Source organism: Asterias rubens, chromosome 4 (genome assembly GCF_902459465.1).
Source record: "Asterias rubens chromosome 4, eAstRub1.3, whole genome shotgun sequence".
NCBI lineage: Eukaryota > Metazoa > Echinodermata > Asteroidea > Forcipulatida > Asteriidae > Asterias > Asterias rubens.
This window is the reverse complement of record NC_047065.1, coordinates 3,936,727-3,960,832: the sequence shown is the minus strand read 5'-3', so window position 1 is coordinate 3,960,832 and position 24,106 is coordinate 3,936,727. Positions and strand designations below refer to the sequence as shown.

The 24,106-nt window shown below is 42.7% G+C and overlaps 1 protein-coding gene across 4 annotated transcripts in view; it reads left to right on the top strand.

Annotated features, from left to right (window-relative positions):
* The first annotated feature begins 397 nt into the window (after positions 1-397).
* LOC117289004 (zonadhesin-like) overlaps positions 398-24,106 on the top strand; it is a 64,353-nt gene continuing 40,644 nt past the window's right edge. Inside the window, exons 1-20 of one of the 4 annotated variants that reach the window (XM_033769897.1) lie at positions 398-463; positions 7,898-8,020; positions 8,736-9,095; positions 10,696-10,773; positions 10,982-11,335; positions 11,372-11,461; positions 11,696-11,920; positions 12,341-12,535; positions 13,601-13,853; positions 14,575-14,753; positions 15,191-15,388; positions 15,948-16,082; positions 16,361-16,537; positions 16,926-17,132; positions 18,174-18,377; positions 19,053-19,262; positions 19,925-20,101; positions 21,077-21,268; positions 21,776-21,970; positions 22,990-23,181. In XM_033769897.1, coding sequence (XP_033625788.1) covers positions 412-463; positions 7,898-8,020; positions 8,736-9,095; positions 10,696-10,773; positions 10,982-11,335; positions 11,372-11,461; positions 11,696-11,920; positions 12,341-12,535; positions 13,601-13,853; positions 14,575-14,753; positions 15,191-15,388; positions 15,948-16,082; positions 16,361-16,537; positions 16,926-17,132; positions 18,174-18,377; positions 19,053-19,262; positions 19,925-20,101; positions 21,077-21,268; positions 21,776-21,970; positions 22,990-23,181 — 3,796 coding nt within the window. In that variant the 5' untranslated portion in view covers positions 398-411. Of the gene's footprint in view, positions 464-7,897; positions 8,021-8,735; positions 9,096-10,695; positions 10,774-10,981; positions 11,336-11,371; positions 11,921-12,340; positions 12,536-13,600; positions 13,854-14,574; positions 14,754-15,190; positions 15,389-15,947; positions 16,083-16,360; positions 16,538-16,925; positions 17,133-18,173; positions 18,378-19,052; positions 19,263-19,924; positions 20,102-21,076; positions 21,269-21,775; positions 21,971-22,989; positions 23,182-24,106 lie in introns of all 4 variants that reach the window. The other 3 variants (XM_033769895.1, XM_033769894.1, XM_033769893.1) reach the window with 3 other exon arrangements.

Here is a 24,106-nt window from a genome sequence, read left to right as displayed (position 1 = left end):
CTTACAGACCTTGCCCCCCCCCCCTGATTTCGCAACTCAGTCTCCACGTCGATCTTCAAGGCCCCCTCACATAGTTTTACAAATCACTTATTGGACCTCTATTTTAAGGTCGGCACTCCTCGTCCAATCAAATGGGAGTGTTCAAACCACGCCCCTCGTTTACGCAGACGCGATTGGTTGGAAAATAATCAGGCGGTCGTTCACGACGACCGTATAAAAAGGAAGTGCGGCGGAGTCCGGGGCACCTGTTGCGTGGCTAGTTTTTAGCAGACGCTGCACGGTGTAATTCCGCATCCTCTTCCGGGAACTTTCTTGCTCCATCACGCTGCGGAGAAAACAAATCAGCTCAAAGGATCTCAAAGAATTTTTGTTTTCTTAGGGCTCAGCATAGCCCAGATGAGAACCGTCAAAATGCTTCTTCTTATTGTTTTGTTGTCTCTTGGAACGCTCGTGAGCGGCCAGGGTAAGTTTTTGTGCATCTTTTGTATCTTCGGGGATGGTTTGAACTAGCAGTGCACTTAAGTTTGGGTTTCACAAACGATCATGCTCAATTTTGTACGCATTTGAACGATCTTACAAAATATTAGCATGATTAAGATGCGTTGGTCCAAATTAGTTGGAATTGTTTTTACCGGCAGAGGTGAGAAAGGTTCTATGACCCCCAGGGGAAAAATGTAAATTAATACATCAAGTTTGTGCGTCGTTTGCATCTTTGTGGTGTTTTGAGTTTATTTAGTGCACCTAAGTTTTGGGTTCAGAAGGTAGGTAAAAATAAGTACGCATTTTTAGATCTTGCAAAAAAAGTTGGCGCAATAATTTTGCGATGTTCCAATTGGTTGTGGTTGTTTTTACTGTGAACGCTGAGAAAGGTTTTTATGACCTGTGGCAAATTTATATTCGATTTCAATTTGTAATCCTCAAAGTTGAAATTATTAACAAAATAACAGTATTTGGCCTCAAAATCAAAACGAATTTTTGTCTGGGAGTAAAGGTCCAATTATGAATCTCTGGCCCTTTCGAGAGCACAGTTTTGGCAAACTTGGGCTTAGGCTTCGTCGGTTTAATTGAGAAGTACAGCTTCCTTACAGGGCGAATCGGGCAGACGGAGGCCAAGCGGAGCCCAAACCGTGATTTCGAAAAGGGGCCTGACTTGATATGCCACGCCTTAGAGGATTTAAGTTATAAGTGCAACTTGTTACGCCACGCCTTTAGGGTGGGATCTGTAGTTTGTGCAACTTGTTCTATTAATGCAGGTTATTTTTTTGTCAGAGTCGTTTATGTCAAAAGTTAACGTGCTAGCTGAGAATCGGAACAGAAAACGTAAATCAAAGATTTTTAGGTTATAATGATAAACTTGAAATCAAGTCGTCGATGTCTGCTGGAAAGTTACTGTGCATGCACTCTAAAAACTTAGGAGTTGAATCCAACACTTGTAAAGCTCAGTGAATGACAACACTTTGAAAGTATTGGATCCATCGTTTTGTTGGTTTAATCTAGCATTTTTAATTTTTGATCCAATGCAAAAGGGTTAATTCAACAATTTTTAAATTGTTAAAAGTGTTAATCAACATTTCTCAAAAAAGTTCCTGGAATTGTTGGATCAGCCTTTTAAACGTTAAACTGGCACTAAAAATTGTTGACTGGGTACTTTAAAATTGGATGGATTTGACATAAACAATACTGGATTCAACACTTTTAAAGTGTTGTCACTCACCGAACTCTTGCAAGTGTTGGATTCAACTCTTTATATTTTTAGAGTGTGGCAGCATACGGTACTACTGATTCAGTTCAGTGACTGCGAGAACTACGGCAACAGCTTCTTGATTTCAAGACTACATCTGGGGTTGAGAGCGGGTAGGGGGACCTGGGGTATGTGTGTGTGGGGGGGGGGGGGGGGGGTAGGCCTATGCTTATTGTCAAGTTAGTGATGACCAAAGCATTTTCGTCGGGATAGTATGTAGCTAAAGATGGCCAAGCTTTGCCTGGTCTGGAGACGGCTCTTTATTTTTTGTATGCGGTTTTGCAATAGTTACACGAAGAAATTTTTGGGATCAAAGTAGTTGATCACGCTCGGGTGGTGCGATCACGAGTTTTTAAAAAGAGATTTCGGTTGTAACGGAGAATATTCCGTTACCAGCTAGGAGTATTATATAAAAAGAATATCGTGCGTGCCCATTAACACAACTTTTGAAAAAACAATTGACGTGACGAATACGCGTCTGTGTGCGTCTGCCTATATAGTGCAGTACTCCATGGCGTTCGCATACTACTAGTAAGTTCTGTATGCATGAGTAAATGTAGTAAGCATTTTTTTAATAGACTCTTTCCATAAAGTTATGTAAATTACACATCGCGCGTGCGCACTAACACCATAGTTGGCATAACGAGGGAAGATCACAACTTATGGAGTGCGTTTTGGCGACCCCATCCAGAAACATTGGTCATCGGTTGAGCGTTTTCGCGTGTTCGGTTGAGCGCAGTGACGATTCTGAACCGACTTGTTCTGTCGGTTGGGCTTTGGTTGTGGTCGCCAAAACGCACTCCTGGGCCTAATTTCATAGAGCTGCTAAGCACAAAAATTTGCTAAGCATGACATTTCTTCCCTGATAAAAACGGGATTACCAGCCAAATTTCCATTTGTTACATAGTGCTTGTTACTGGTATTCAGCTTTTGTTTGCTTATCCTAAAAAATCACATGGAAATTTGGTTGGTGAACCTGTTTTTATCAACTTCAAGGAGGAAATTTCATGCTAAGCAAATTTTTGTGCTGAGCAGCTCTATGAAATTGTGTCCTGGTATAACGCTGACGATGGCATGACGCATGCGCGTTTGTGTGTATGCCTATACACAACTGGGCCCAATTTCATGGCTCTGCTTACCGTAAGCACAGAATCGGCGCTTACGGAAGCATGGAATTATGTGCTTACGGTCAGCGTATTTCACGGGTTAGCGGCGAATTTGGGCTTCTGCGCGTGCGTACTCCACGTTACTAGGCATGCTACGCTTACAAGGCTAGCGCAGAAATTCGGCGCTTGCACGTAAGCGGGGAATCACGATCGTAAGCGCAGAATTCGGCGGTAAGCAGAGCCATGAAATTGGGCTCTGGTGTTTCCTAATGAATATGCGAGCATGCGTAAATGTAATTAGCACTGTATTTTCGTCGAGTTCATTTTGATACCCAAAAGCTGTCAACAAGTTGTCACAACAGTTATTTAGCCTCAAGTTAATTCAATAATGTGTAATATTTTATTGTGTTAACACAAAACAAATTTGAAGGTAAAATGAAATTAGACCCCAAGGAAACTAATAATATCACGAAGTTGGTATGAGCGTTGGTAGAACCTTGTAAAAATTTAAAATTATGCTCGTGCTTTTCACTCAACAAGCAGAAAACATTGTTCTTTATAAATACAGTCAACAACAAATTAATAGTGTTTCGCCAGACATAGTTTGTCTCTCACCATGGTGATCTACTTTCAGAATTCTCATAGAACCAGACTGAATTTTGTTTACCAGATTCGATCAATCACACGCCAGCTCACTTAAAGACACTGGACACATATTGGTAATTGTCAAAGACCAAGTCTTCTCACTTGTTGTATCTCAACATATTATGCATAAAATAACAAACCTGTGAAAATTCGAGCTCAATAATTGTTTATCGAAGTTGCGTGATATAATGAAAGAAAAAACACCCTTGTCGCACCAATGGTCACACGAAGTTGTGTGCTTTCATAATATGCTTGATTTTGAGACCTCAAAATTCTAAATTTGAGGTCTCGAAATCAAATTCGTGGAAAATTACTTCTTTCTTGAAAACTACGTCACTTCAGAGGGAGCCGTTTTTCACAATGTTTTATACTATCATACTCTCCCCATTACTCGTTACCAAGTAAGGTTTTATGCTAATAACTATTTTGAATAATTAACAATAGTGTCCACTTCCTTTAAACTCTCCAAAGGGTTTTGAACAATCTTTGAACAATCGGCACACAGTAATCTTGGACATTTTTTTTTAAGTATCGTCTCCGTCCTCCATTACTCTGTTTACACTCCCTTACATAAAAAGTGTTTTTCTCCCAGACAATCTTAATTTGGACTTGATTGTTGAAGACTCAACTACCAGTCTGATGTGTTGCACCTTAGCCTGAAATGACCCATGAATGTATATGCGTGACCTCTACTATCAAACTGTCAATTAAAGTTAATTTGTGTTCTCTCGTTTGTTACTCTGTAGACCACTTTGTTGCAGGCGGGAAGGAAAACACTCACAGAAAGGTCACGGGTCAATGATAGTCTTTGTTTCGTCACTCACCGGTATAGAGGGGGTTGAGATTTAGCCAAAAGACAAAAGGTGTAACTGTTTTTGGATCGAGTTAGCGTTTGTTCTTCAATACTGCAGTGATAATGGCCTACCCAGTATAGTATGTTAGTCTTTGTTCAAGTCCTGTGTTCTTCCGCTGATGCCCTTTTAATTATAGGAATTGATGCGCCCAAACTGGACACTTTGGTATCCTAAAACTCGGCACCTAGAAAAATCGGCACCCTAGACTTGTGGACAAGTCGTTAAAATGTCTGTCCCGGTGATAGCGCTCTAGATCCGACGCTCTCCGCGATTACCGAGACACTGGCGATATTCTCATGAGTTGATGCCCCCCCCCCCCCCCCCCCACGGGACTACTGCTTGACTACGGTCCCATTTTTGTGGAGGAGTTAGCCGGCAGCCAGCAGCTTCACGCGAGATAATATGCGTGATCTCGCGAGAGCAGTATTCGAATCATTACGCCACCACCACGACTCGGTCGCGATCACACCGCGACAGTCCACAAGTCTAGCACACACCTAGAAAGCCAGTCATTGGGAAATCGTTTCCCTCAAGATTTATGTTTCCCATGAAAAGGAAATATATGGGCTGGAGGTGCTCGATTCAAAAGACGGCGCTGTCAGAAGAGTTAAACAGCTCGCCGTATGGAGGGTGGGGGTGGGGGGGGGGGTGGGGTTGTAGAATCTCCGGCCCTGCAGAGGATTGGCTCTCCCCTGGAGATACCCCTCCCCGCCCGTACTAGCCCATACGTTGCCTTTAATCAAGGCGCACGCGTCGGCGGGACCCCCACCCCGATGTCTGGCACGAAAAAAGACCAGCTCGCGCTGATATCTGGGGTTGTGCTTGCACATCTGGGGGTGCCGCGCTTATGCCCAAAGATTTCAATGGAAACAACGATCTCATTGGATAAACGTGCTGTGACGTAAGCTTTCCATCTGTGATATGATTGGTCGGGGTTATGCGTAGAATGTACATGTAGTTTATCAGCAGCTAGCACTTATCGTCTGCGTGTGCATAATGTTGCGTACGGTAGGCCTACATTGGGTGCGTTCGTTTAGCTTCCCATGGTCGACCCCGATGTGGCGTATTTTATTTTTTTCCAGGACGAACGTGGCAAACAAATACCCCACGTTCGTCCTCGAACCTGGAAAAAACCCCAGACACATCATCACGTGAACCTTCCCGTGGTGACGTCGGTGCACCTCGGGTCAGCCCCAAGAGCCCCGCTTGTGGATTGGGTCACTTGGGGCTGGCCCGGGGAAGCTAAACGAACGAACCCATTATTATTATCTTTGAGTGAATTTACAGCGAGTCTACTTGAAATGAATGCGAGGTTAGAATGTACATCTGGCAACGTCCCGCGGTAGCAATTATTTGTTTTCTGAACCTCAAAATTTCCACTGTCGTAGTGCTTTTCAATTATTGGTGATTTTTTCTTCTTCTAATAATCGATTTATAAAAGGGAATCCTTAAAAAGAAAATCAGTTGTTTTTCTTGTTTCATGGCGGCAATTTATGAAACAAAATTGCCGTCCGGTAAGGCCTGGGCCTAATTACATCCATGTGTTTTATTTCAAGCAATTAACGTAACCCGTTAATTACACGTGCAATTTGACCCTTGAAATGGAGGAGCTAGACACCTAGCCGCGTGTGTGAACAGCTCAACATCTTTTTGCTATTCAACAATATAAGCAGGCTACCGGTCACAATCCATGATAGCTTTAATCCATGTGAAATGAAATCTTGGCAAAACTTAATGTTATTGTTGTGTTTGTGTAGTATGGCCCTTTCGAAACCACGGCTTCGGCTCCAGATTCGGTTCCCCAGGCTAGCTCATGACCCCGCGGTTGTTTTGACAATTATTGCTCGGGGCTTCAGACGAGAAAACATAAGTTTATGCTGCGCGTCACACGCCCAGTCAAAGTTTACTTCCACGAAATTGCTCTTCAGTAACGTTCAAAAGGCATGGTGGTTTTTGAGGATTCGAGTCTTTGGAAAGCCCGCTGACGTCTTGACGTTTTGTTTTTTGCTTGGGGGGGTGCTTCTGGTGGTTTAAAATGTTTTCCACTTCGAAAAGAAATGTGATGTCAGCGGGCTTTCATGGCAGCTCATTTTTGGCTGACTACTTTTCCCACCAGCGCAATAATGTGTGGATAATATAAAATCACCAATCAGTGTTCATAAACCATGCATTTAATCATTATGATTCCAAAATAAGCGCAATATTATTATCCAGTCGTGTCTGAAGCAGACGACTTGTGCTTTATCGGAAAAGAGCGCCCTCTTTCAATAAGTGCATTTTGCGTGGCTGACTTGTTTTCAAGTCGCACGGCCGGCGGAATTTACAAAAGTGCAAAAAGGTGTTGTTCCTGTGTTGTCTGCGCTCTTTCAACTCAAGTGTCCTGTTTACGTCGTAGGTCTACGTCTTAATGAACATACTGTTGTAACAGTACTTGCACGCTCGTGGAAAATTCAGGTAATTCAGATACCAGAGTCTCAGAGAAGAATGTAAATTGTTTACATTTTACAGTGGTTTACATGTCAGATGTTTATTGTGAACTCGCGCAAACTTTAGCCTCTGCTGAGCTTGCAAACTTGATAGACCGATTTACTGTGCACGCAGGTATAAGCCCGCGCAACAGATATGCCACGCAAATTCAAGCCTTGCGCAAATATAGTGCTGTGAACAATAATTATTTGTTTTTTTACCGGCTTTTGTTTTTCAGTGTCGAACCATGATTATGAATCAAAAGTCATGCCTGCAACTTCACATTCCACACCATCATCACCACTTTTTCTTATAGAATCCTTGAGAATTTACATGGGTTCTTTCTTATTTTAGACCCAAACTAAAGTCCCAAAAAATGGCGATGTCCACCAGTGACCTTGGCCCAATTTCATGGCTCTGCTCTCACCGAATTCTGCACTTACGATCACAAAATTCCCCGCTCACGTGCAAGCGCCGATTTTTTTGCGCTAGCCTTGTTTTTTGTAAGCATAGAATGTCCAGTAACATGAAGTACGCCCACGCAAAAGCTCAAATTTGCCGCTCTCCCAGGAAAAACGCTTTCCGTAAAGTAAGAATAGAATTCCCTGCTTCAGTAAGCGCAGATTCTGTGCTTACGGTAAGCAGAACCGTGAAATTGGGCCAAGGAACTTATGCGGCACTCTATGGCTATGCTGTGCAGTTCATGTTCAGCTTGACAAAATAAATGTAGGCGCAAACTTCATCCGCCTGTGCAGATTTCGCGACTTAGGCCTACTGGAAGATTGGACTTAATTATTAAAGCCGTTGGTTCCGCGTACTAAGTAACGCATGAAAAAGAACCAATTGCACTTATTGAAAAGAGAAGGGGTGTGCCCTGGTGTGCCTGGTTTGATTGGCAGCATATTGCGCCTAACGTAACCCTTCGCCGTCGGGAGGAGGGTAATGTTATTCGCAACCAATTGTAAACCTTGATATGGTGCTTTGTGAAAGGAGCTCAATCACATACTTGTCAGGAAAGTACTTTACAGTTACGGATATTTGCGCTTTTTAGACACTGTGTTTAATCATCCTGGTTTCATTTTCAGGTCGATGTACCTTCTTCAATCCATGTCAGAATGGCGCAACGTGTACCCTCAAGCCAGATGGGATTACCCCTTACTGTGAGTGCCCAACGGACTACCAGGGGGCCAACTGTGAAAAAGCCACGCGTGAGTATTGACACTTTATTACTAGGGATTTGTTTTGTCAGTTGTCTGTAAACCAAGTAACTGTTTCAATTAAATTTGTCATTGGTTAATAATCATTGACTGATGACCAGAAACAGTTATTATAAGTTCCAGCTGCGAAAATGCACCCTATGCCTCCGGGATGGACGACAAGTAATATTGCCCGACTAGTCGGGCTTCAAATAGTTGCAACATGAAATGTAGAGGTTACTTTTGTTTAATAAAGGTTTTATGACCTGTCTATACAATTGTGACGTCAAAATTCATTGGCAAGTTAGCACAAGGCTTAAATCTAAAAGTTTATAACACAAGGTATTTTGATTTTGCCACCAGGTGATTATGTTAGAGAAATTACTATTTGTATTAAGTTAAGTTAACATTTCATGAGAAACAAGAATTTGGTTTTGAGGGCCAACGGACCTGTAAAGTTCGTAGGGTTCAGTTTGAACGTAAGGTTGGTTGTATCATTTGTGATTGGCTGTTATACAATGTATACGGGCCCAATATATCTGGGCTGCACCCTGTCTGCACCCCTTTTTGTAAACAATAGATTGGAAGTCATGGGCTGCACTTTTTCGTGGGTTCTATAATTGCCTACCCAAGGGCCTACCAATAATGTAAAATAAGCAATTTTTAGAAGTTTGAATCAAATTTAGTACAATAATATCACTCAACTTGTCATCTTTTTTTACTTCAGCAACTCGCTGTAACAAGCCAAGCAATCGCTATGTCTTTGGCAAGAAATCAGGTTACTTGAAGTCACCGAATTTTCCGCAAACCTACCCGGATAATCAGGATTGCTCCTACTTCATCGGGACGGCAGACGCCAAGAAGATCGAGTTGACTTTCGAGAACCTTGAGTTTGAGAGAGGCAAGGATGAGTTGGCCATCGGCTCGGGAAGTTCTGCCGACCCTGCTAGAGCTCTTCGTGTATTTGATCAGCAACGTTACAACCCAATGCCAGCTCCTGTCGTAATACAAGGCGACCGAGCATGGATGAACTTTTACGCCGATATGAACCGAGGAATGAGTGGATTCAGAGTAGGATTTAGAGTCGGTAAGCTGTTCCCCTAACCCTTTAGAGACCACAGTGTGTTAACTGTTCCCCTTATTCTTTTGAGATCACAGTGGCCAGATTTAGAATGTAAGCTGTTCCCCTAACCCTTAAGAGACCACAGTGGCCAGATTTAGAATCTGTAGGCTGTTCTCCTAACACATTAGAGACCACAGTGGCCAGATTTAGAACTGTTAGCTGTTTTCCTAACCCTTAACAGACCACAGTGGCCAGATTTAGAATCTGTAGGCTGTTCCCCTAACACTTTAGAGACCACAGCGGCCAGATTTAGAACTTTTAGCTGTTCTCCTAACCCTTAAAAAAGACACTGGACACTATTGGTAATTGTCAAAGACCAGTCTTCTCACTTGGTGTATCTCAACATATTCATAAAATAACAACCCTGTTAAAATTTGAGCTTGATTGGTTGTCGGAGTTGCGATGTAACTATGAAAGAAAAAACCGCCCTTTTTACACGAAGTTGTGTGCTTTCAGATGTTTGATTTCGAGGCCTCAAATTCTAAACTTAGTCTCAAAATAAAATTTGTGGAAAATTACTTCTTTCTCGAAAACTATGTCACTTTTGAGGGAGCCGTTTTTCACAATATTTTATACTATCAACCTCTCCCCATTACTCGTTACCAATTGAGGTTTTATGCTGATAATTATTTTGAGTAATTACCAATAATGTCCACTGCCTTTAAGAGACCACCGTGGCCAGATTTAGAACCTGTTGGCTGTTTCCCTAACCCTTTAAAGACCACAGTGACCAGATTTAGAATCTGTAAACTGTTCCCCTAACCCTTTAAAGACCACAGTGACCAGATTTAGAACCTGTAAACTGTTCCCCTAACCCTTTAAAGACCACAGTGACCAGATTTAGAATCTGTAAACTGTTCCCCTTATAAACCCTTTAAAGACCACAGTGACCAGATTTAGAATCTGTAAACTGTTCCCCTAACCCTTTAAAGACCACAGTGACCAGATTTAGAATCTGTAAACTGTTCCCCTAACCCTTTAAAGACCACAGTGACCAGATTTAGAATCTGTAAACTGTTCCCCTAACCCTTTAAAGACCACAGTGACCAGATTTAGAATCTGTAAACTGTTCCCCTAACCCTTTAAAGACCACAGTGACCAGATTTAGAACCTGTAGGCTGTTCCCCTAACCCTTTAAAGACCACAGTGACCAGATTTAGAACCTGTAGGCTGTTCCCCTAACCCTTTAAAGACCACAGTGACCAGATTTAGAATCTGTAAACTGTTCCCCTAACCCTTTAAAGACCACAGTGACCAGATTTAGAATCTGTAAACTGTTCCCCTAACCCTTTAAAGACCACAGTGACCAGATTTAGAATCTGTAAACTGTTCCCCTAACCCTTTAAAGACCACAGTGACCAGATTTAGAATCTGTAAACTGTTTCCCTTATCCTTTAGTGATCACAGCGATTGCAAGTGGCTCTTACCAAAATGCCCAAAGAGGTCTCAATAAAAAAGTCTAGCCTATAGGTTAAAAGTAAATTGTTGATTTTTTTTTTTCAAAATCACTTTTTCCAGTTTTCCAGTTTGATTTACCCCCCCCCCCTCCTTTTTTAAATTGCAGATGGGGATGAATGTATCGGCAATCCATGCGCTGCAGATGAGACATGTATTGACGGCGAATACACCTACAGCTGCCAAAGTAAGTAGTCTTCACACTGGCAGGAAATCTGTCACATTGTTAAGAGAGAAAAGAAAATTTTGAATGTTGAGGGTCTACTTAAAATTGGGTCTGCTTAAAGCTGATTATCCAGGGGATAGGATTAAGGGAGGTTTTGGAATTATGCTGCCTGACAGAGAGCTACCAATTTTTGTTGCTGACAATATTAAGAAACTTGATTTTGCTACAGGAAGCTCTGGTGGCTCATTTGGAGGTAATACTGGAGGCTCATTCGGAGGTGGTACTGGAGGCTCATTTGGAGGTGGAGGCTCAACTGGAGGTGGTACTGGAGGCTCAACGGGAGGTGGTACTGGAGGCTCAACGGGAGGTGGTACTGGAGGCTCATTCGGAGGTGGTACTGGAGGCTCAACAGGTGGTGGTACTGGAGGCTCATTTGGAGGTGGAGGCTCAACAGGAGGTGGAGGCTCAACAGGAGGTGTTACTGGAGGCTCAACAGATGGTGGTACTGGAGGCGGAGGCTCAACGGGAGGTGGTACTGGAGGCTCATTCGGAGGTGGTACTGGAGGCTCATTTGGAGGTGGAGGTGGTACTGGAGGCTCATTCGGAGGTGGTACTGGAGGCTCAACGGGAGGTGGTAATGGAGGCTCATTTGGAGGTGGAGGCTCAACCGGAGGTGGTACTGGGGGCTCAACAGGAGGTGGTACTGGAGGTGGAACAAGAGGTGGTACTGGAGGCTCATTTGGAGGTGGAGGCTCAACAGGGGGTGGTACTGCAGGCTCAACGGGAGGTGGTACTGGAGGCTCAACGGGAGGTGGTACTGGAGGTGGTACTGGAGGCTCAACAGGAGGTGGTACTGGAGGCTCATTTGGAGGTGGAGGCTCAACGGGAGGTGGTACTGGAGGTGGAACAAGAGGTGATGGCCTGTCGGGGGGTGGTGCTGGAGGCTCATTTGGAGGTGGAGGCTCAACGGGAGGTGGTACTGGAGGTGGAACAAGAGGTGATGGCCTGTCGGGGGGTGGTGCTGGAGGCTCATTTGGAGGTGGAGGCTCAACGGGAGGTGGAGGCTCAGCGGGAGGTGGTACTGGAGGTGGAACCAGAGGTGATGGCCTGTCGGGGGGTGGTGCTGGAGGCGCAGTGGGAGGTGGTGGGGGCGCAAATGCTGTCCTAGGTAGGTTTAACAGCTTGAAATGGAAATTGTGTCGTTAATTTATGCCTATTAATAGTAACTTTACTTACATTGTGTAGAACACACCCAAACTTCTACTGATTCTTCAACTTTTACTTTTTCCCGAAAACATTGTTTACAGCCAAGCTTATTTCTAAAATTGTATTTATATGTGGGAGTAGTTTAATAAGCTGGTTTTATCTTTGGTTTTTAACTTATTGCGTTACAAAGATTGACAATATATTTTGTGTGTGTGTAATTACATCATGAACACTGCACATTACGTGAGTGTCCCATCAGCAAATATCTATGAATTTTACTCTACGGTTGTACTGTAACTCGTCTAAAGCCAAGATAAGGTTAGTTCTCGGACTCTCTGTGAAATCAACCCCTGGACCTAGTGTGTTTGACATTTTGTTCCAGGCGGAGTCAACAACGATATGTGGGGTTGCCAGATCGACGAGGATTTGTACGACCACGGCTACCAATGGGACCTGACCAAGTGCTCCCACTGCTCCTGCAGTAATGGGACTGCCCTCTGCACATTTGATACCTGTCCAGCGGTAAGCTGCCTCATTGGGATCCAGGCCGCGAGTGAATGCTGTCGGGTGTGCCCTCGTAAGTAATAATAATAATAATAATACCAAAGTCTTGTATAGCGCACGTATCAACCAAACAAGGTACTCAAGGCGCTGAGTCTATACAAACTTTCAGAAAGATAGGTTATTGCAGTGATGAATTCTGAGACCCAATTATGTAGCACCTTATAGACCGTATTGAATAACACCTTTTTGCTATGAAAAGTCGCCATCTTGTAGGGCAAACCGTATGCGCGTCCAAACGCGTACATCATCAAAGCATGCAGCACGCAACATTCATGGTTTGATTTCTACGGCACATGAACGCACACACGCACGCACACGCACAGACGCCATCTTGTAGGTCAGATATTTGAGCGCGTGACGTCATATTCAATACGGGCTATAAGGGTTCACAAGGTGGTATGGGCATACAGCAGCCACAGCCAGGAACACCGAGGCGAACCCCTTCTCTTTTCAATAAGTGCACTGGGTTCCCATTATTGACAATTCTGCAAGGATAATATAAGTTATATTCCACGAGCAGGTGTGTGATAGCGAACTTACACGTACCTTCAAGCAAGTGACGATCAGCATTTGATAGCGCCACTTTTGAATGTTCATTAAAGGATTGGAGTTCCTTTTTGTAACAAATAACACAATGTCCACAGTTTTACATTAAACTTATCCGTTTGAAGATAATGATAGAAGAAAGCGTATGTTAAAACATTAGTTGCTGAGGTGCTGTAGTTTTTTAGAAATGAGTAAAACAATGTAATGAAAATTTGTTTTTAATTGCTAAAATAATTTTCGTCTCATGATCACTGAGACGAAAATTATTTTTATGACACTGTTTTACTCATTTCTCAAAAACAACAGCACCTCAGCAGGAAATATTTTCAGGGAAGTTTTGTAATGTAAATCTGTGGACATTGTGTTTTTTATCATGCAAAAAATTACCCAGACCCTTAAAGCTGTTTGTTTAGCAGATAGCTTTATAAAAGTACAATACGCGGAGTTAGAAAACACAAAAAACACCCCTTGTGAGACCCTGTTTCCCATAGCAGGTAGTTCATGTTATTTTCTCCTTGCTTGACCACAATAGCCGAGAGATTCATCCCGACTGCCACCAACTACGAGTGGGCAGCTGGCTCCGGTGCCATTGTGAGCCGGATTAACAACGAGATGACTCTGAATGTGGACATTGGCTACGATGTGGGACGCAGTTCCAAGGCCCTCTACGGCAAGCACCTGTGGAAGATGACCGCCTACACCAAGATAAAGGCCGAGAGCGGCGGAGGTCGCATCAACGTGGTGGATCAGCTTCTGGAGAAGAGGAAGGCCAACAAGAAGATCACGTAAGTCTTTGAGAGGAAAGAGAAAGCCGCTCAGAAAAATAATATGTTTGGAAATAGATTTAGAACTAAATTTTGTATTGATGACCGCATCAGAAGTATACAGAAATTTGGTTTCCATTGGGACGTATGAGTAAAACAATTATTAGTTAAACAATGATTTCCGAGACTATGATGCAGAGATGTCTACAGTTTGCTGGTCACTGTGTGCGTACAGCTGATCAACCCATATCGCACCTGATCTTCTGGAATTCTCCTGGCAGACATCCAAATCGCGGCAGGAGGAAAATGAGCTACACAGACACCATCACTAAAGACACAAATCTCAATCAAAATGGAACCAACAACTCATGGGAGATAAACACTTACTCCCACCATCTGTAAGAAAGTGGTTGGTCAGGGTGCCTTTAGTTATAGCTGCCCCTACCTATGGAACAAACTTCCTCCAGAAATCCGCAAGTTTGACTCAATCATGCCATTCAAAAAACTGTTGAAGACTGAACTGTTCAGAGCTCATTAATTTGTTTATTGTTATTTCTCAGCGCCTTGATCTAGTGTCTAGGATATGTGCGCGTTATAAGAACTTTGTATTATTACGGGTAACTCTCACTCTCAATAATAGAGTAGTTTTGTAAGTTTAAAAGAAAGTATTGACCTAAAAGTTTACACAACTTTGTGCAGTTTTTTGGTCACGAAAATTGTATGTAATTGTTTATTTTGCCAGTGATGGAAGTGCCCTCAACTTCAATAAGCTGAAGTACAACTTAGATCTGACTGACAGGAATTGCGATGACGTCGAAGAAGTATGTGTGGAGTTCTCCAAAGGAGACAGACCCGTTAGAGATTTCGACATGACCCCAGAGCCTACTACAGCGGTTCTTATCAGCTGCAAACCAATCCCATGTAAGAGCAGAGTTTTGTTTGTGTCCATGCCCCATAAATTCAGATGGTTAAAGCGTTGCTTCAATGTCGAACTGATCCTTCCAGTTGAAAATCACTATCGAAAAGAAACCTATTACCAATCACCGTTCTTTGTAACACAATATTAACGCAAGTATTTACAGGTTGGTTTCCTCCATGGGTTAGAACATGTGTTTAATTTTTAAGCAGAGCATGATCGTGAGTTTCCCCTTATAGAAATTAACATTGATGTAATTTTGTTGATGTTGGCACCGAACCGATGTGTTTTAAGCACTGTATACTTCCCATATTCTGGGGAAAAAAAACACACAGGCTAATCACTAGGATAAAAATAAATATTTTGGCGAGCATGCAGTAAGGCTTTCCTCAGTTTAGAATATTAATAATTTTGATTGGTTTTGTTTGTTAACGATACACAGGTCCAGCCCCTCCAAAGAAACTAACGTGTTCCGATGACAAGGGAAATGAGTACCAAGATGGGGAGGAGTGGAGCCCAGACTCCTGCACCAGCTGCACTTGCCACACTGGCCTCTCCGACTGTATTACCGAAGAGTGCCCAGCCTTAGACTGTGTGGAGACCATACCGGTCGAGGGTGAATGCTGCGGGACTTGCTTGGGTAAGTAGTACACATACATGTAGTTCTCCTTTCATAAAAGAATGGCGTGTCGTGGCCTAGCGGTTTAAAACATCAGACTTGAGCTTTGGTGTTTCTGATCAGCAGTGTTGGTTCGAGTCACGGGCGTGTAGTTTGTGTCCTCGAGTTAGATGCTTAACCATGATTGCTTCGTCCTTCAGATGGGACATAAGCCACAGGTCCGTGTGTTGTGTAATGCACCTAAAAGAACCCAGTGCACCTATCGAAAAGAGTTTGGGTTTGACCCGGTGTTCCTGGCTTGATTCGCTGCATATTGTGCAACAGCACTTTGTAAACCATTACATGGTGCTATTCAAAATGAGTAGGTCTCGTACTTCAAACGTAGTCCCACCTACATGTACCTTGCAGGAAAATACTGACTCTTGAGCGTCACTGAGTGACAGATATGAGCACTTTATAAGAATCCACTATTATTATGTTTATTGTTATTATTGTAGTGAATGTTCCTTATGAAGCCATCCCTAAAGCATTAACATGCCTTTAATGCAATGTATTTTACTTTTCTTGGCTAATTTTTCAGTTGCGGAAGTGGGAGCATGTATTTATGATGATGTGAGTAGGGCCAGTGGTTCTACATGGCCTGCCAGCGACTGCGTTGACTGCCACTGTGAAATGGGTAGCATCACGTGTGAGTTCTTCGGCTGTACCTGTCCAGGTGAGAAATAATGTCAAATTAGATTTTTTTGTTTAATACATTTATTTTAAGATATTAAAAAACCAATGAATGTAGCGATTCAATGTTTTGTTTTATCAAGTAGAAGGGGATAAAATTAACATTTGTGGCAAGATTCTAAAAAAAACGCTGGAGAACTTTGTAAAAAATGCAGTCCTTCATCAGGTTCATCTGGTCATCAACCTGGCTTAAATATTTGTTATTTAGAGATCATCTTTGAATTATAATTATAACAAAACCTTTACGTATATCCTCCCCAGTGCCCCCAGAGAGCAAGGACTGTGGCGGCTACAAGGATGGCGATACGTGGTACCAGACCAACTGCCTCAAGTGTACTTGCACCGAGCGGGAGATCGAATGCGTTGCTGACATCTGTGAACCCCTCGATTGCGTCGAGACTGTGCAAGGAGAGACTGACTGCTGCCCAAGATGCAAGGGTAGGGTTAAATTTCTCTAACTTTTTTATTATTTTAAAGCCCCTTAAGCCTCACTAAGCGATGGATATGCATGCTCTATAAGAAGCCACAATATAAGTTATCACACAAGCGCGAGTGGAATACGGAAAAATATAGCGCTTCTGCGTCCCATATCCAACGAGGCCGACGCGCTATATTTTCCGTATTTCCACAAGCGCGCGTGTGATAATGTATTTATCTTCAAGCAAACTTGGCGCGTGACATAGAACACACAATACGCATGGTAGTGATATTAGCCGTGCAATATAGGTTTTTATTACCACTACATTCTGCGAATCTGATTGGAGGATTAGCGCGTACTTGAAGATAATTATTATTGTTATTATAACTATTTTCTTTTTATTACCAGACGACCCAGCCATAGAGCCACTGCCGTGCGTCCAGGGTGAGAACTCTTACTACCATGGCCAGACATGGAAGCTGAACGACTGCATCGATTGCTCATGTAGCAATGGATTCACCAGCTGTGCAAAGACGGAATGCATCCCAGTGGAGGAGTGCGAGGGAGGAGTGGAGCCCACAGTCAGGGAAGGAGAGTGCTGTGTGGTCTGCCCAGGTAAGATCTCCCCGGATAAGAGCACTGCCGTCGATTTCACAAAACGCTGAGATTAATCTTATCTCGAGTAACTCGTCCTAACTTAGGATTAATCTTAAGGTTTATATGCTGCAGTTAAGGGCTGGGACTCGTCCTATGTCTTAAGATTAATCCTAAGTTAGATAGAGTTTTGTGAAATCGACGGCTGGACTGTAGCAGTATGCTGTTAGCAGACTGACTCAAGTGTAATATTTATTTCTCATCATGCATCACCTTATGACACGGCCGCACACATGTAAGTCACTATTCGTGTATCATCTTGAATAAAGCTAACCTAGCCTCCTACATAAGAAGTTGCTACCTTCTTTACATGGTGTCAGAGGTGGGATGTTTCTGTAGAGTGTGGGTTCCAATCCCGGTCATGACATGTGTGTCCTTGAGCAAGATCGGCAGTGTCATGGCCAAGCGGTTAAGAGCACCGGATTCAAGCACTGGTGTTTGATCAGCACGGTGTGGGTTCGGATCTAGGTCGTGACACTTGCTACATAAAATTGGGGAGGTAGTGCTTTCTGCTCTATCGGCCAGGCTTCGAATTGATGATCCCAAGCCTACATTCGTATGGACTGTAAAAGGGGTAACCCTGTTTCAGCCCTAGGAGTAGGTGGCAATGGCCTCTGGAAAAAAATAATTGTAGCCCACACCTTGAAGTGGCCTTCAGGCCTTGTGTGTCAGGCGACTAGCATACCAAAAAAAAGTTTTAACAAAATTAACTATGATTGGTTTGCCCTTCGGATGGGATGTAAAGCCGTAGATCCCGTTTGTTGTGTAAGGCACATAAAAGAAGCCAGTACACTTATCAACGTTTTTAGGGGTTTGCACAGGTGTTCCGGACTCAAGCTCTGATGTTTTTGATCAGCAGAGTGTGGGTTTGAGTCCAGATTGTGACCTTTGTGTCCTTAAGTGGCTGTGTCTGATTTCAGTTATCCCAGCATTATTCCACAGTGTGATTATTTCGACCTCTAAATGCTTTGGTTTTTAAATTTTTATTTTTTTTTTCAACAGAGGATGAAGAGAAGGCGATCGGTAAACCTTGCTTCCAAAACGGGAAACTCTACCCTCACGGCGACCTATGGGACGTGGATAGTTGTACAACGTGCACGTGCTTCAACTCCGATATCTCATGTCAGGCTATAGCGTGTGACATACCCATGTGTGTTGGGGAAATTGAGTACAACGATCCAACATCGTGCTGTCCATATTGCAAAGGTACCAGGATCAGGAGTGTGATTTCTCAGTTTTATTTTTTATTTGTTATATAATTAAGATCAAATTCATAAAAACATGAAGGTAAAACAGTAAAGACTACCCCGGATCGCTGCAGAGTAGGGCTTTTAAAACCAAAGGCATGAAGAACAAAATTGTGGCTGTTTAAAAAACAAGTAAGCTTGGGCGATATCTCAATATAATCGAAAATCGCGATACCATTTCTGAAACGGTTACCATATTGTCTTGATTTTTTGTTAATCGAATTATCGGCATATCGTGGTTTTGATGAAGTATCACAATGTCTTCCCTAATTGTGACGTCTTGCAACCACAATGGGCTGTTTAAAAAAAAAAAGTCCCTGAACCAACCCCAAGGTTCCCTAATTGAAAAAATAACATCAAAGACTTTAGCGCCCAGACGGTATCCCACAGACACGTCAGAAGTAACACAATGTATCAATTCTCTCCCCTGTGTGGGAGCCTTGTGCGCCGCCTCGCCGCCGAACTGCAGACCACAATGTGATCATATTACAAAAACCACAACCCATCCACAACCGTTTTATGAATGAGAGGTCACCCCATGTGCATTATGATCATAATATGTATAAGTATGATCACAAAATTGTTGTATTCATAGCTTATGATAACTTTAATAATTGTGTTTTACAAATTCAAGAGGCACCCGATTTCTGCGACTACAAGGGAGAGCAGTACTTGGAGGGACAAACGTGGAAGCCCAACTCTTGCCTCGAATGTACCTGCGCTGCTGGTGTGGTTGACTGCGTACCAGAGGTGTGCGAACCACTGACGTGCGACGTCTACGTAGAAAATCCAGACACCTGCTGTTTGACCTGCGGGGAAGAAACTGGCCCGCAGAACGTTACAGGTTCGTGGCTGAGCAGATAAGAGCACCGAACTCAAGCTCTAGTGTTTCTGTTCAGCAGAGAGTGGGCTCGAGACCTGGTCGTGTCATTTGTGCCCCTGAGCAACAGACTTAACTATAATTGCTTCTCTCCACCCATCAGGGGTGAATGGGTACCTGTGAGGGCAGAGATGGTTATTGTTATTGATTTTGCCTAGTAGCGCATATTTGTTGCACTGGCTGTTTACTTCTCCCAGGGGGCTGAGTAATAGATGGTTTAAGGAACGAATTAAGGCCAATTGATTAGGGGTTATAATGGTGGAAGCGCTTCATAAAAAATAAATTATTGTTATAAATATTATTTCATTTTATCACATCATGCAAAAGAAAGACAACATTTTCCTTTGTGCCGGTAATTCCTCAAGTGGGGCTATGTCCCGTAGCTTTAGATCCTGAGGGTCTTTCTCTGGATCCTCGCTGTTCCCAAAAGCACAGCCTTCTGCAACAGATCTATCCTCACATGTGTCCCTATTTCGTCTAGATGTTTCCCTAGTGCTTTCAGAATGGTGCCAAGCGATCAAACCACCCTCGGTGCTACTTTTACTTTCACCTGCCAAATCTTACGAAGCCCTTGGCCACAGGTCTTGGTTTGGTATTATTATTGTTTTTATTTATTTTCATTACAGGCTGCGACTTTGAGGGCGAGACCTACGTCCAGGGAGAGAGGTTCTCCAAAGACCTCTGCATCAACTGTAAATGTGATAAGGGTACAGTGCTGTGCACAAACCAACCTTGCCCGCGCGGAGTGGATTGCCTGGTAGAGCTGGTCACACCGCCGGACCAGTGCTGTCCAGTTTGCCCAGGTAGGAAATCAACTTTAATAAAGCCGCTTGGCTTTTGAAGAAAAAATAAATGTGAAATCATTTTCTTTTTCTCAATATATTTCCCTGTGCCGAACATGTCCAACTAAAAAAAAAAAAAGTCTTTAAAGGCACTGGATACTTTTGGTAATTGCTCAGCATAATTGTTAGCATAAAAAAACTTACTTGATGATCAAAACATTAAACATTGTGAAAAACGGCTTTCTCTGAAGTAACAAAGTTTTCAAGAAAGAAGTAATTTTCCACTAAAAAATTTGAATTTGATTTCAAGACTTCAGAATTAGATTTTGAGGTCCCGAAATCAAGCATCTGAAAGCACACAACTTCGTGTGACAAGTTTTTTTTTCTTTTCTTCCATTACCCTTCTCGCAACTTCGATGACCAATTGAGTTCAAATTTTCACAGATTTGTTATTTTGTGCATACGTTGAGATACACGGGATACACCAAGTGAGAAGATTGGTCTTTGACAATTATCAAAGGTGTCCAGTGTCTTTAAAGCACATGTGTCGCATTAGAAAATCAACTAAATTGTATCCCCTTTGCTTTAGAGAATTTGTTTTTGTGTTTTTGATATGTCATTCTTCTCAATATATTTCCCTGTGCCCAATTTCGACAAACAAAAACGAAACTGTTTTTAAACCTTATTATTTAAACTGATCCAGTAACACTGTAATGTGTTGAAATGTGTGTGTTTTTTCTTCAATTTTTGTTCATGTGTTGAAAATAGTTAACCAGAGGTTTTGATTAGTGCTGCTGCTTTGTTTTTGTGATAATGTAGGGAGTTTGTAAAACCTCCAACTGTTCAATCGGCAAGCTTCGTCTCATGGTGATTTTTCTGCCCCATTCTCAGAATGTTAAATTTCTGTACGGTCCCAACTCCCTGTTTATAAACAAAAATACCACATTTGTAACTCTACTGCATCTACATGTACTTCTTCAATTGTTTGCATTGCAGATCTGTTCTGCGTCGACCCTACCAGCAACAAAAGAATCCAGAATGGTGAAAGCTACAAGCCGGATCCCTGCTCGACGTGTCTTTGCACAGACGGCTCTCTGTCCTGTTCTTTAACCATCTGCTCGGGGGTAGATCCTACTTGTCAACAAGCTCACACCCCAGAGGGAAAATGCTGTGAAGTTTGCTCCACAGGTAAGGATGTTCACTATCAAGAAATCAAAAATCAGACTTTCATTATATTATAATAATAATAACGCCTTTTATGTAGCGCCTTTTCCTAAGGTTGCAAAGCGCTCAGAGAATGACAAGATAAAACATTGAGAATGAAATCAAAAACCAAGAGGGAAACCACGGCAAGGCAAAGCCTGCAGCATTGAGTCAAAGAAAGTCCAGCAAAAGCCGGTCTCTCTATGATGAGAACATGCTGACGAGAATCGCTGGTTAAGAAATAACGCTTTCAGTGGCCATTTGGACTTGGCAAAAGGTTTAGAACAGAGCTAGAACGTTTGATGGAGTGTGGTATGGAATTCCACATCCTAGGGCCTGCAACTGAAACAATAGTTTCAACAATAATTTTACTTTGTAATGTCACATAATACAGCTTTGTACTGCCAGTTGTTTTTTTTTTAATATAAAAATTAATGATATGATTGAATTTGGAAATTTAAAATCTCTGATTCCCTCTCTTTGGATACTTAGATCTGGAGCAACGATTGGAGTGCACACCAACGCCTGGTGTGACGTACCCAGACAAGGCCCAGTGGCGACCCAACGACTGCGATGTGTGCAGCTGCGCCGACGGTAAAATCCTCTGCGAATCCAAGGAATGCGCTGAACCACTCTGCGCTGAACCAGTCCCTGCTGTTGAAGGGGAATGCTGTGAAACATGCCCAAGTACGTATTTTATAAAAAAGGTTTTTGTTTTCGAGTTAAGCCCGGTCCGTACTTCATGCGACTGCAACTGCGATACGAATTTTGGCCTCACAAATTTATAACAAATAATTTGCAACAATTGAAATGTGCTTAACCATCTGATGAACATTCCCTGCGAAAACAGTCATATGACATAAAAATTTGCTTTGCGCAGAAAGTAATGGGTTTGAGTCAGGGGGGAGGGAGGAATATTTTAGTACAAATGAATTTGTTTATAGAGCTTAAACCATGCAACTTTGCTCGGCCAATAAAAGTTCATTATAACATCTATAATTCAATTGTTGTGTTATTCTGCTAAGGATTCAATCTGACCTCTAGCTACTGGGCATGCTCAGTGGTCTAGCGGTAAGACATCTGCTCTTGAGGTGGTGAGGGTCGCAGTTTTGAGTAGTATGCCTGATGGGTGGTGGGTTCAAATTCAATGCAGGTAGTACGCCTGTAGTGTCGCAGGTTTGATTCATATGTATGGTTGGGGGCATGGTTGGCTTGTGCGTAAAGCGCTCGCCTCTCACCAAGGTGACCCTGGTTCGATACCCGGCCAGGGCCCTATGTGAGTTGACTTGTGTGTCGGTTCACTGCTGTGCCACAAGGGTTTTCCAGACCATCTGGTTTTCCTCCCTCAGGAAAAATCAAACGTTATCGATCACTGGCTGTACTCTGTGGTCATACTAGGTTGATGTGGCTGGCTGCCAAAGGCGCCCTTGCATGCCTGCTTCTCGAACACGTTGTAGCCGCCTCCTCTGCATGTCAGCTCTTAGCTGCGAGTTAGGATGATTAGCCTCCCAAATTATTATAATTATATGTCTTTGGGATGGTGGGTTCAAATCCCATGCAAGTTGTATGTCTGTCGATTTTTTCCACAGGACCTGGTGAAACCATGAGGTGCCTTCCATTCGTGTAAAGGTAAAACACCGACAGTCTTAAATTGTTAACTAATGACCACCTATAAGCTTTGAACTGTTTTCTTTTTGAACAAATAGCCGACGAGCCCTGTACCGATCAATTCGGAGAAGTACATCAAGATGGCGACTCGTGGAAGCCGGTTAACAACCCGTGCGAGACCTGCCGGTGTACCGCTGGGTTGCTGACCTGTGTTCTCCAGTCATGTGACCTCTTGGAATGTGAGGACCAGGTCACCGCCGACGGAGCTTGCTGTCCAACGTGTGCTCAAGGTAAAGCGTCACTTGTGGACTTCATTGTTAAAGGGAAGGTACACATTCGGTAATTGTCAAATACCAGTCTTCTCACTTGGTGTATCTCTACATGAGCATCAAATAACAAGCCTGTAAAAATTTGAGGTAAATTGGTCATCGAAGTTGCGAGAAAATGATGAGAGAAAAAGCGCCCTTGTTGAACGAATTTGTGTGCTTTCAGATAGGAATAAAAGACTTCTGGGTAGAAGTCTTTTATAATTTAAGTGAGAAAATACCTCTTTCTTAAAAACTATGTTACTTCAGAGGGGGTGATTTCCCACAATGTTTTATACTATCAACAGCTCTCCAAGGGTCATTACCAAGTCAGCTTTTAAGTTAATATTTGTTTTGAGTAATTACCAAGCGTGTACCTTCCCTTTAAGTAACTAACGACCGTTTCAAACAGGTGCTCTAGAGTCCCGCCGAACCAAATTCTGAATGAAGTACATTAAAAGTTTGACGCCTGAAACAGTTCGGAGTGACTGCACACGCAAGAAGTCGAAAGATCGACTGTTGAAGTCGTTCATAACGACTCTAGAATGCCTTGGTTTCAGACGTTGATCTTGTCATGAGCCAAACCAATGCAAATATTATGTTGAGTTCGCCTGTCTGAAACAAAATGTATTTGGTACATAGAGTTGCTCCTTATCTATTTGGTTCTAATCTATTTGGTAATTTTGATAATGGATAAAAAAATCCACAAACTATTAAAGGAACGTTACAGAATTGGTAAGAAACAAAAATCGTGAAGATGATCACAGATTTACATAAAACTTACATGTACACAGTCTAATGATGATGATAGTTGAAAACATGCCTTGAAATATTTCTGTCTAAAATGTGTCATATTTGATGAGAAATAAATAATCAAACTTCGCATTTGGAGTTTATCGCTCAGTGAGCG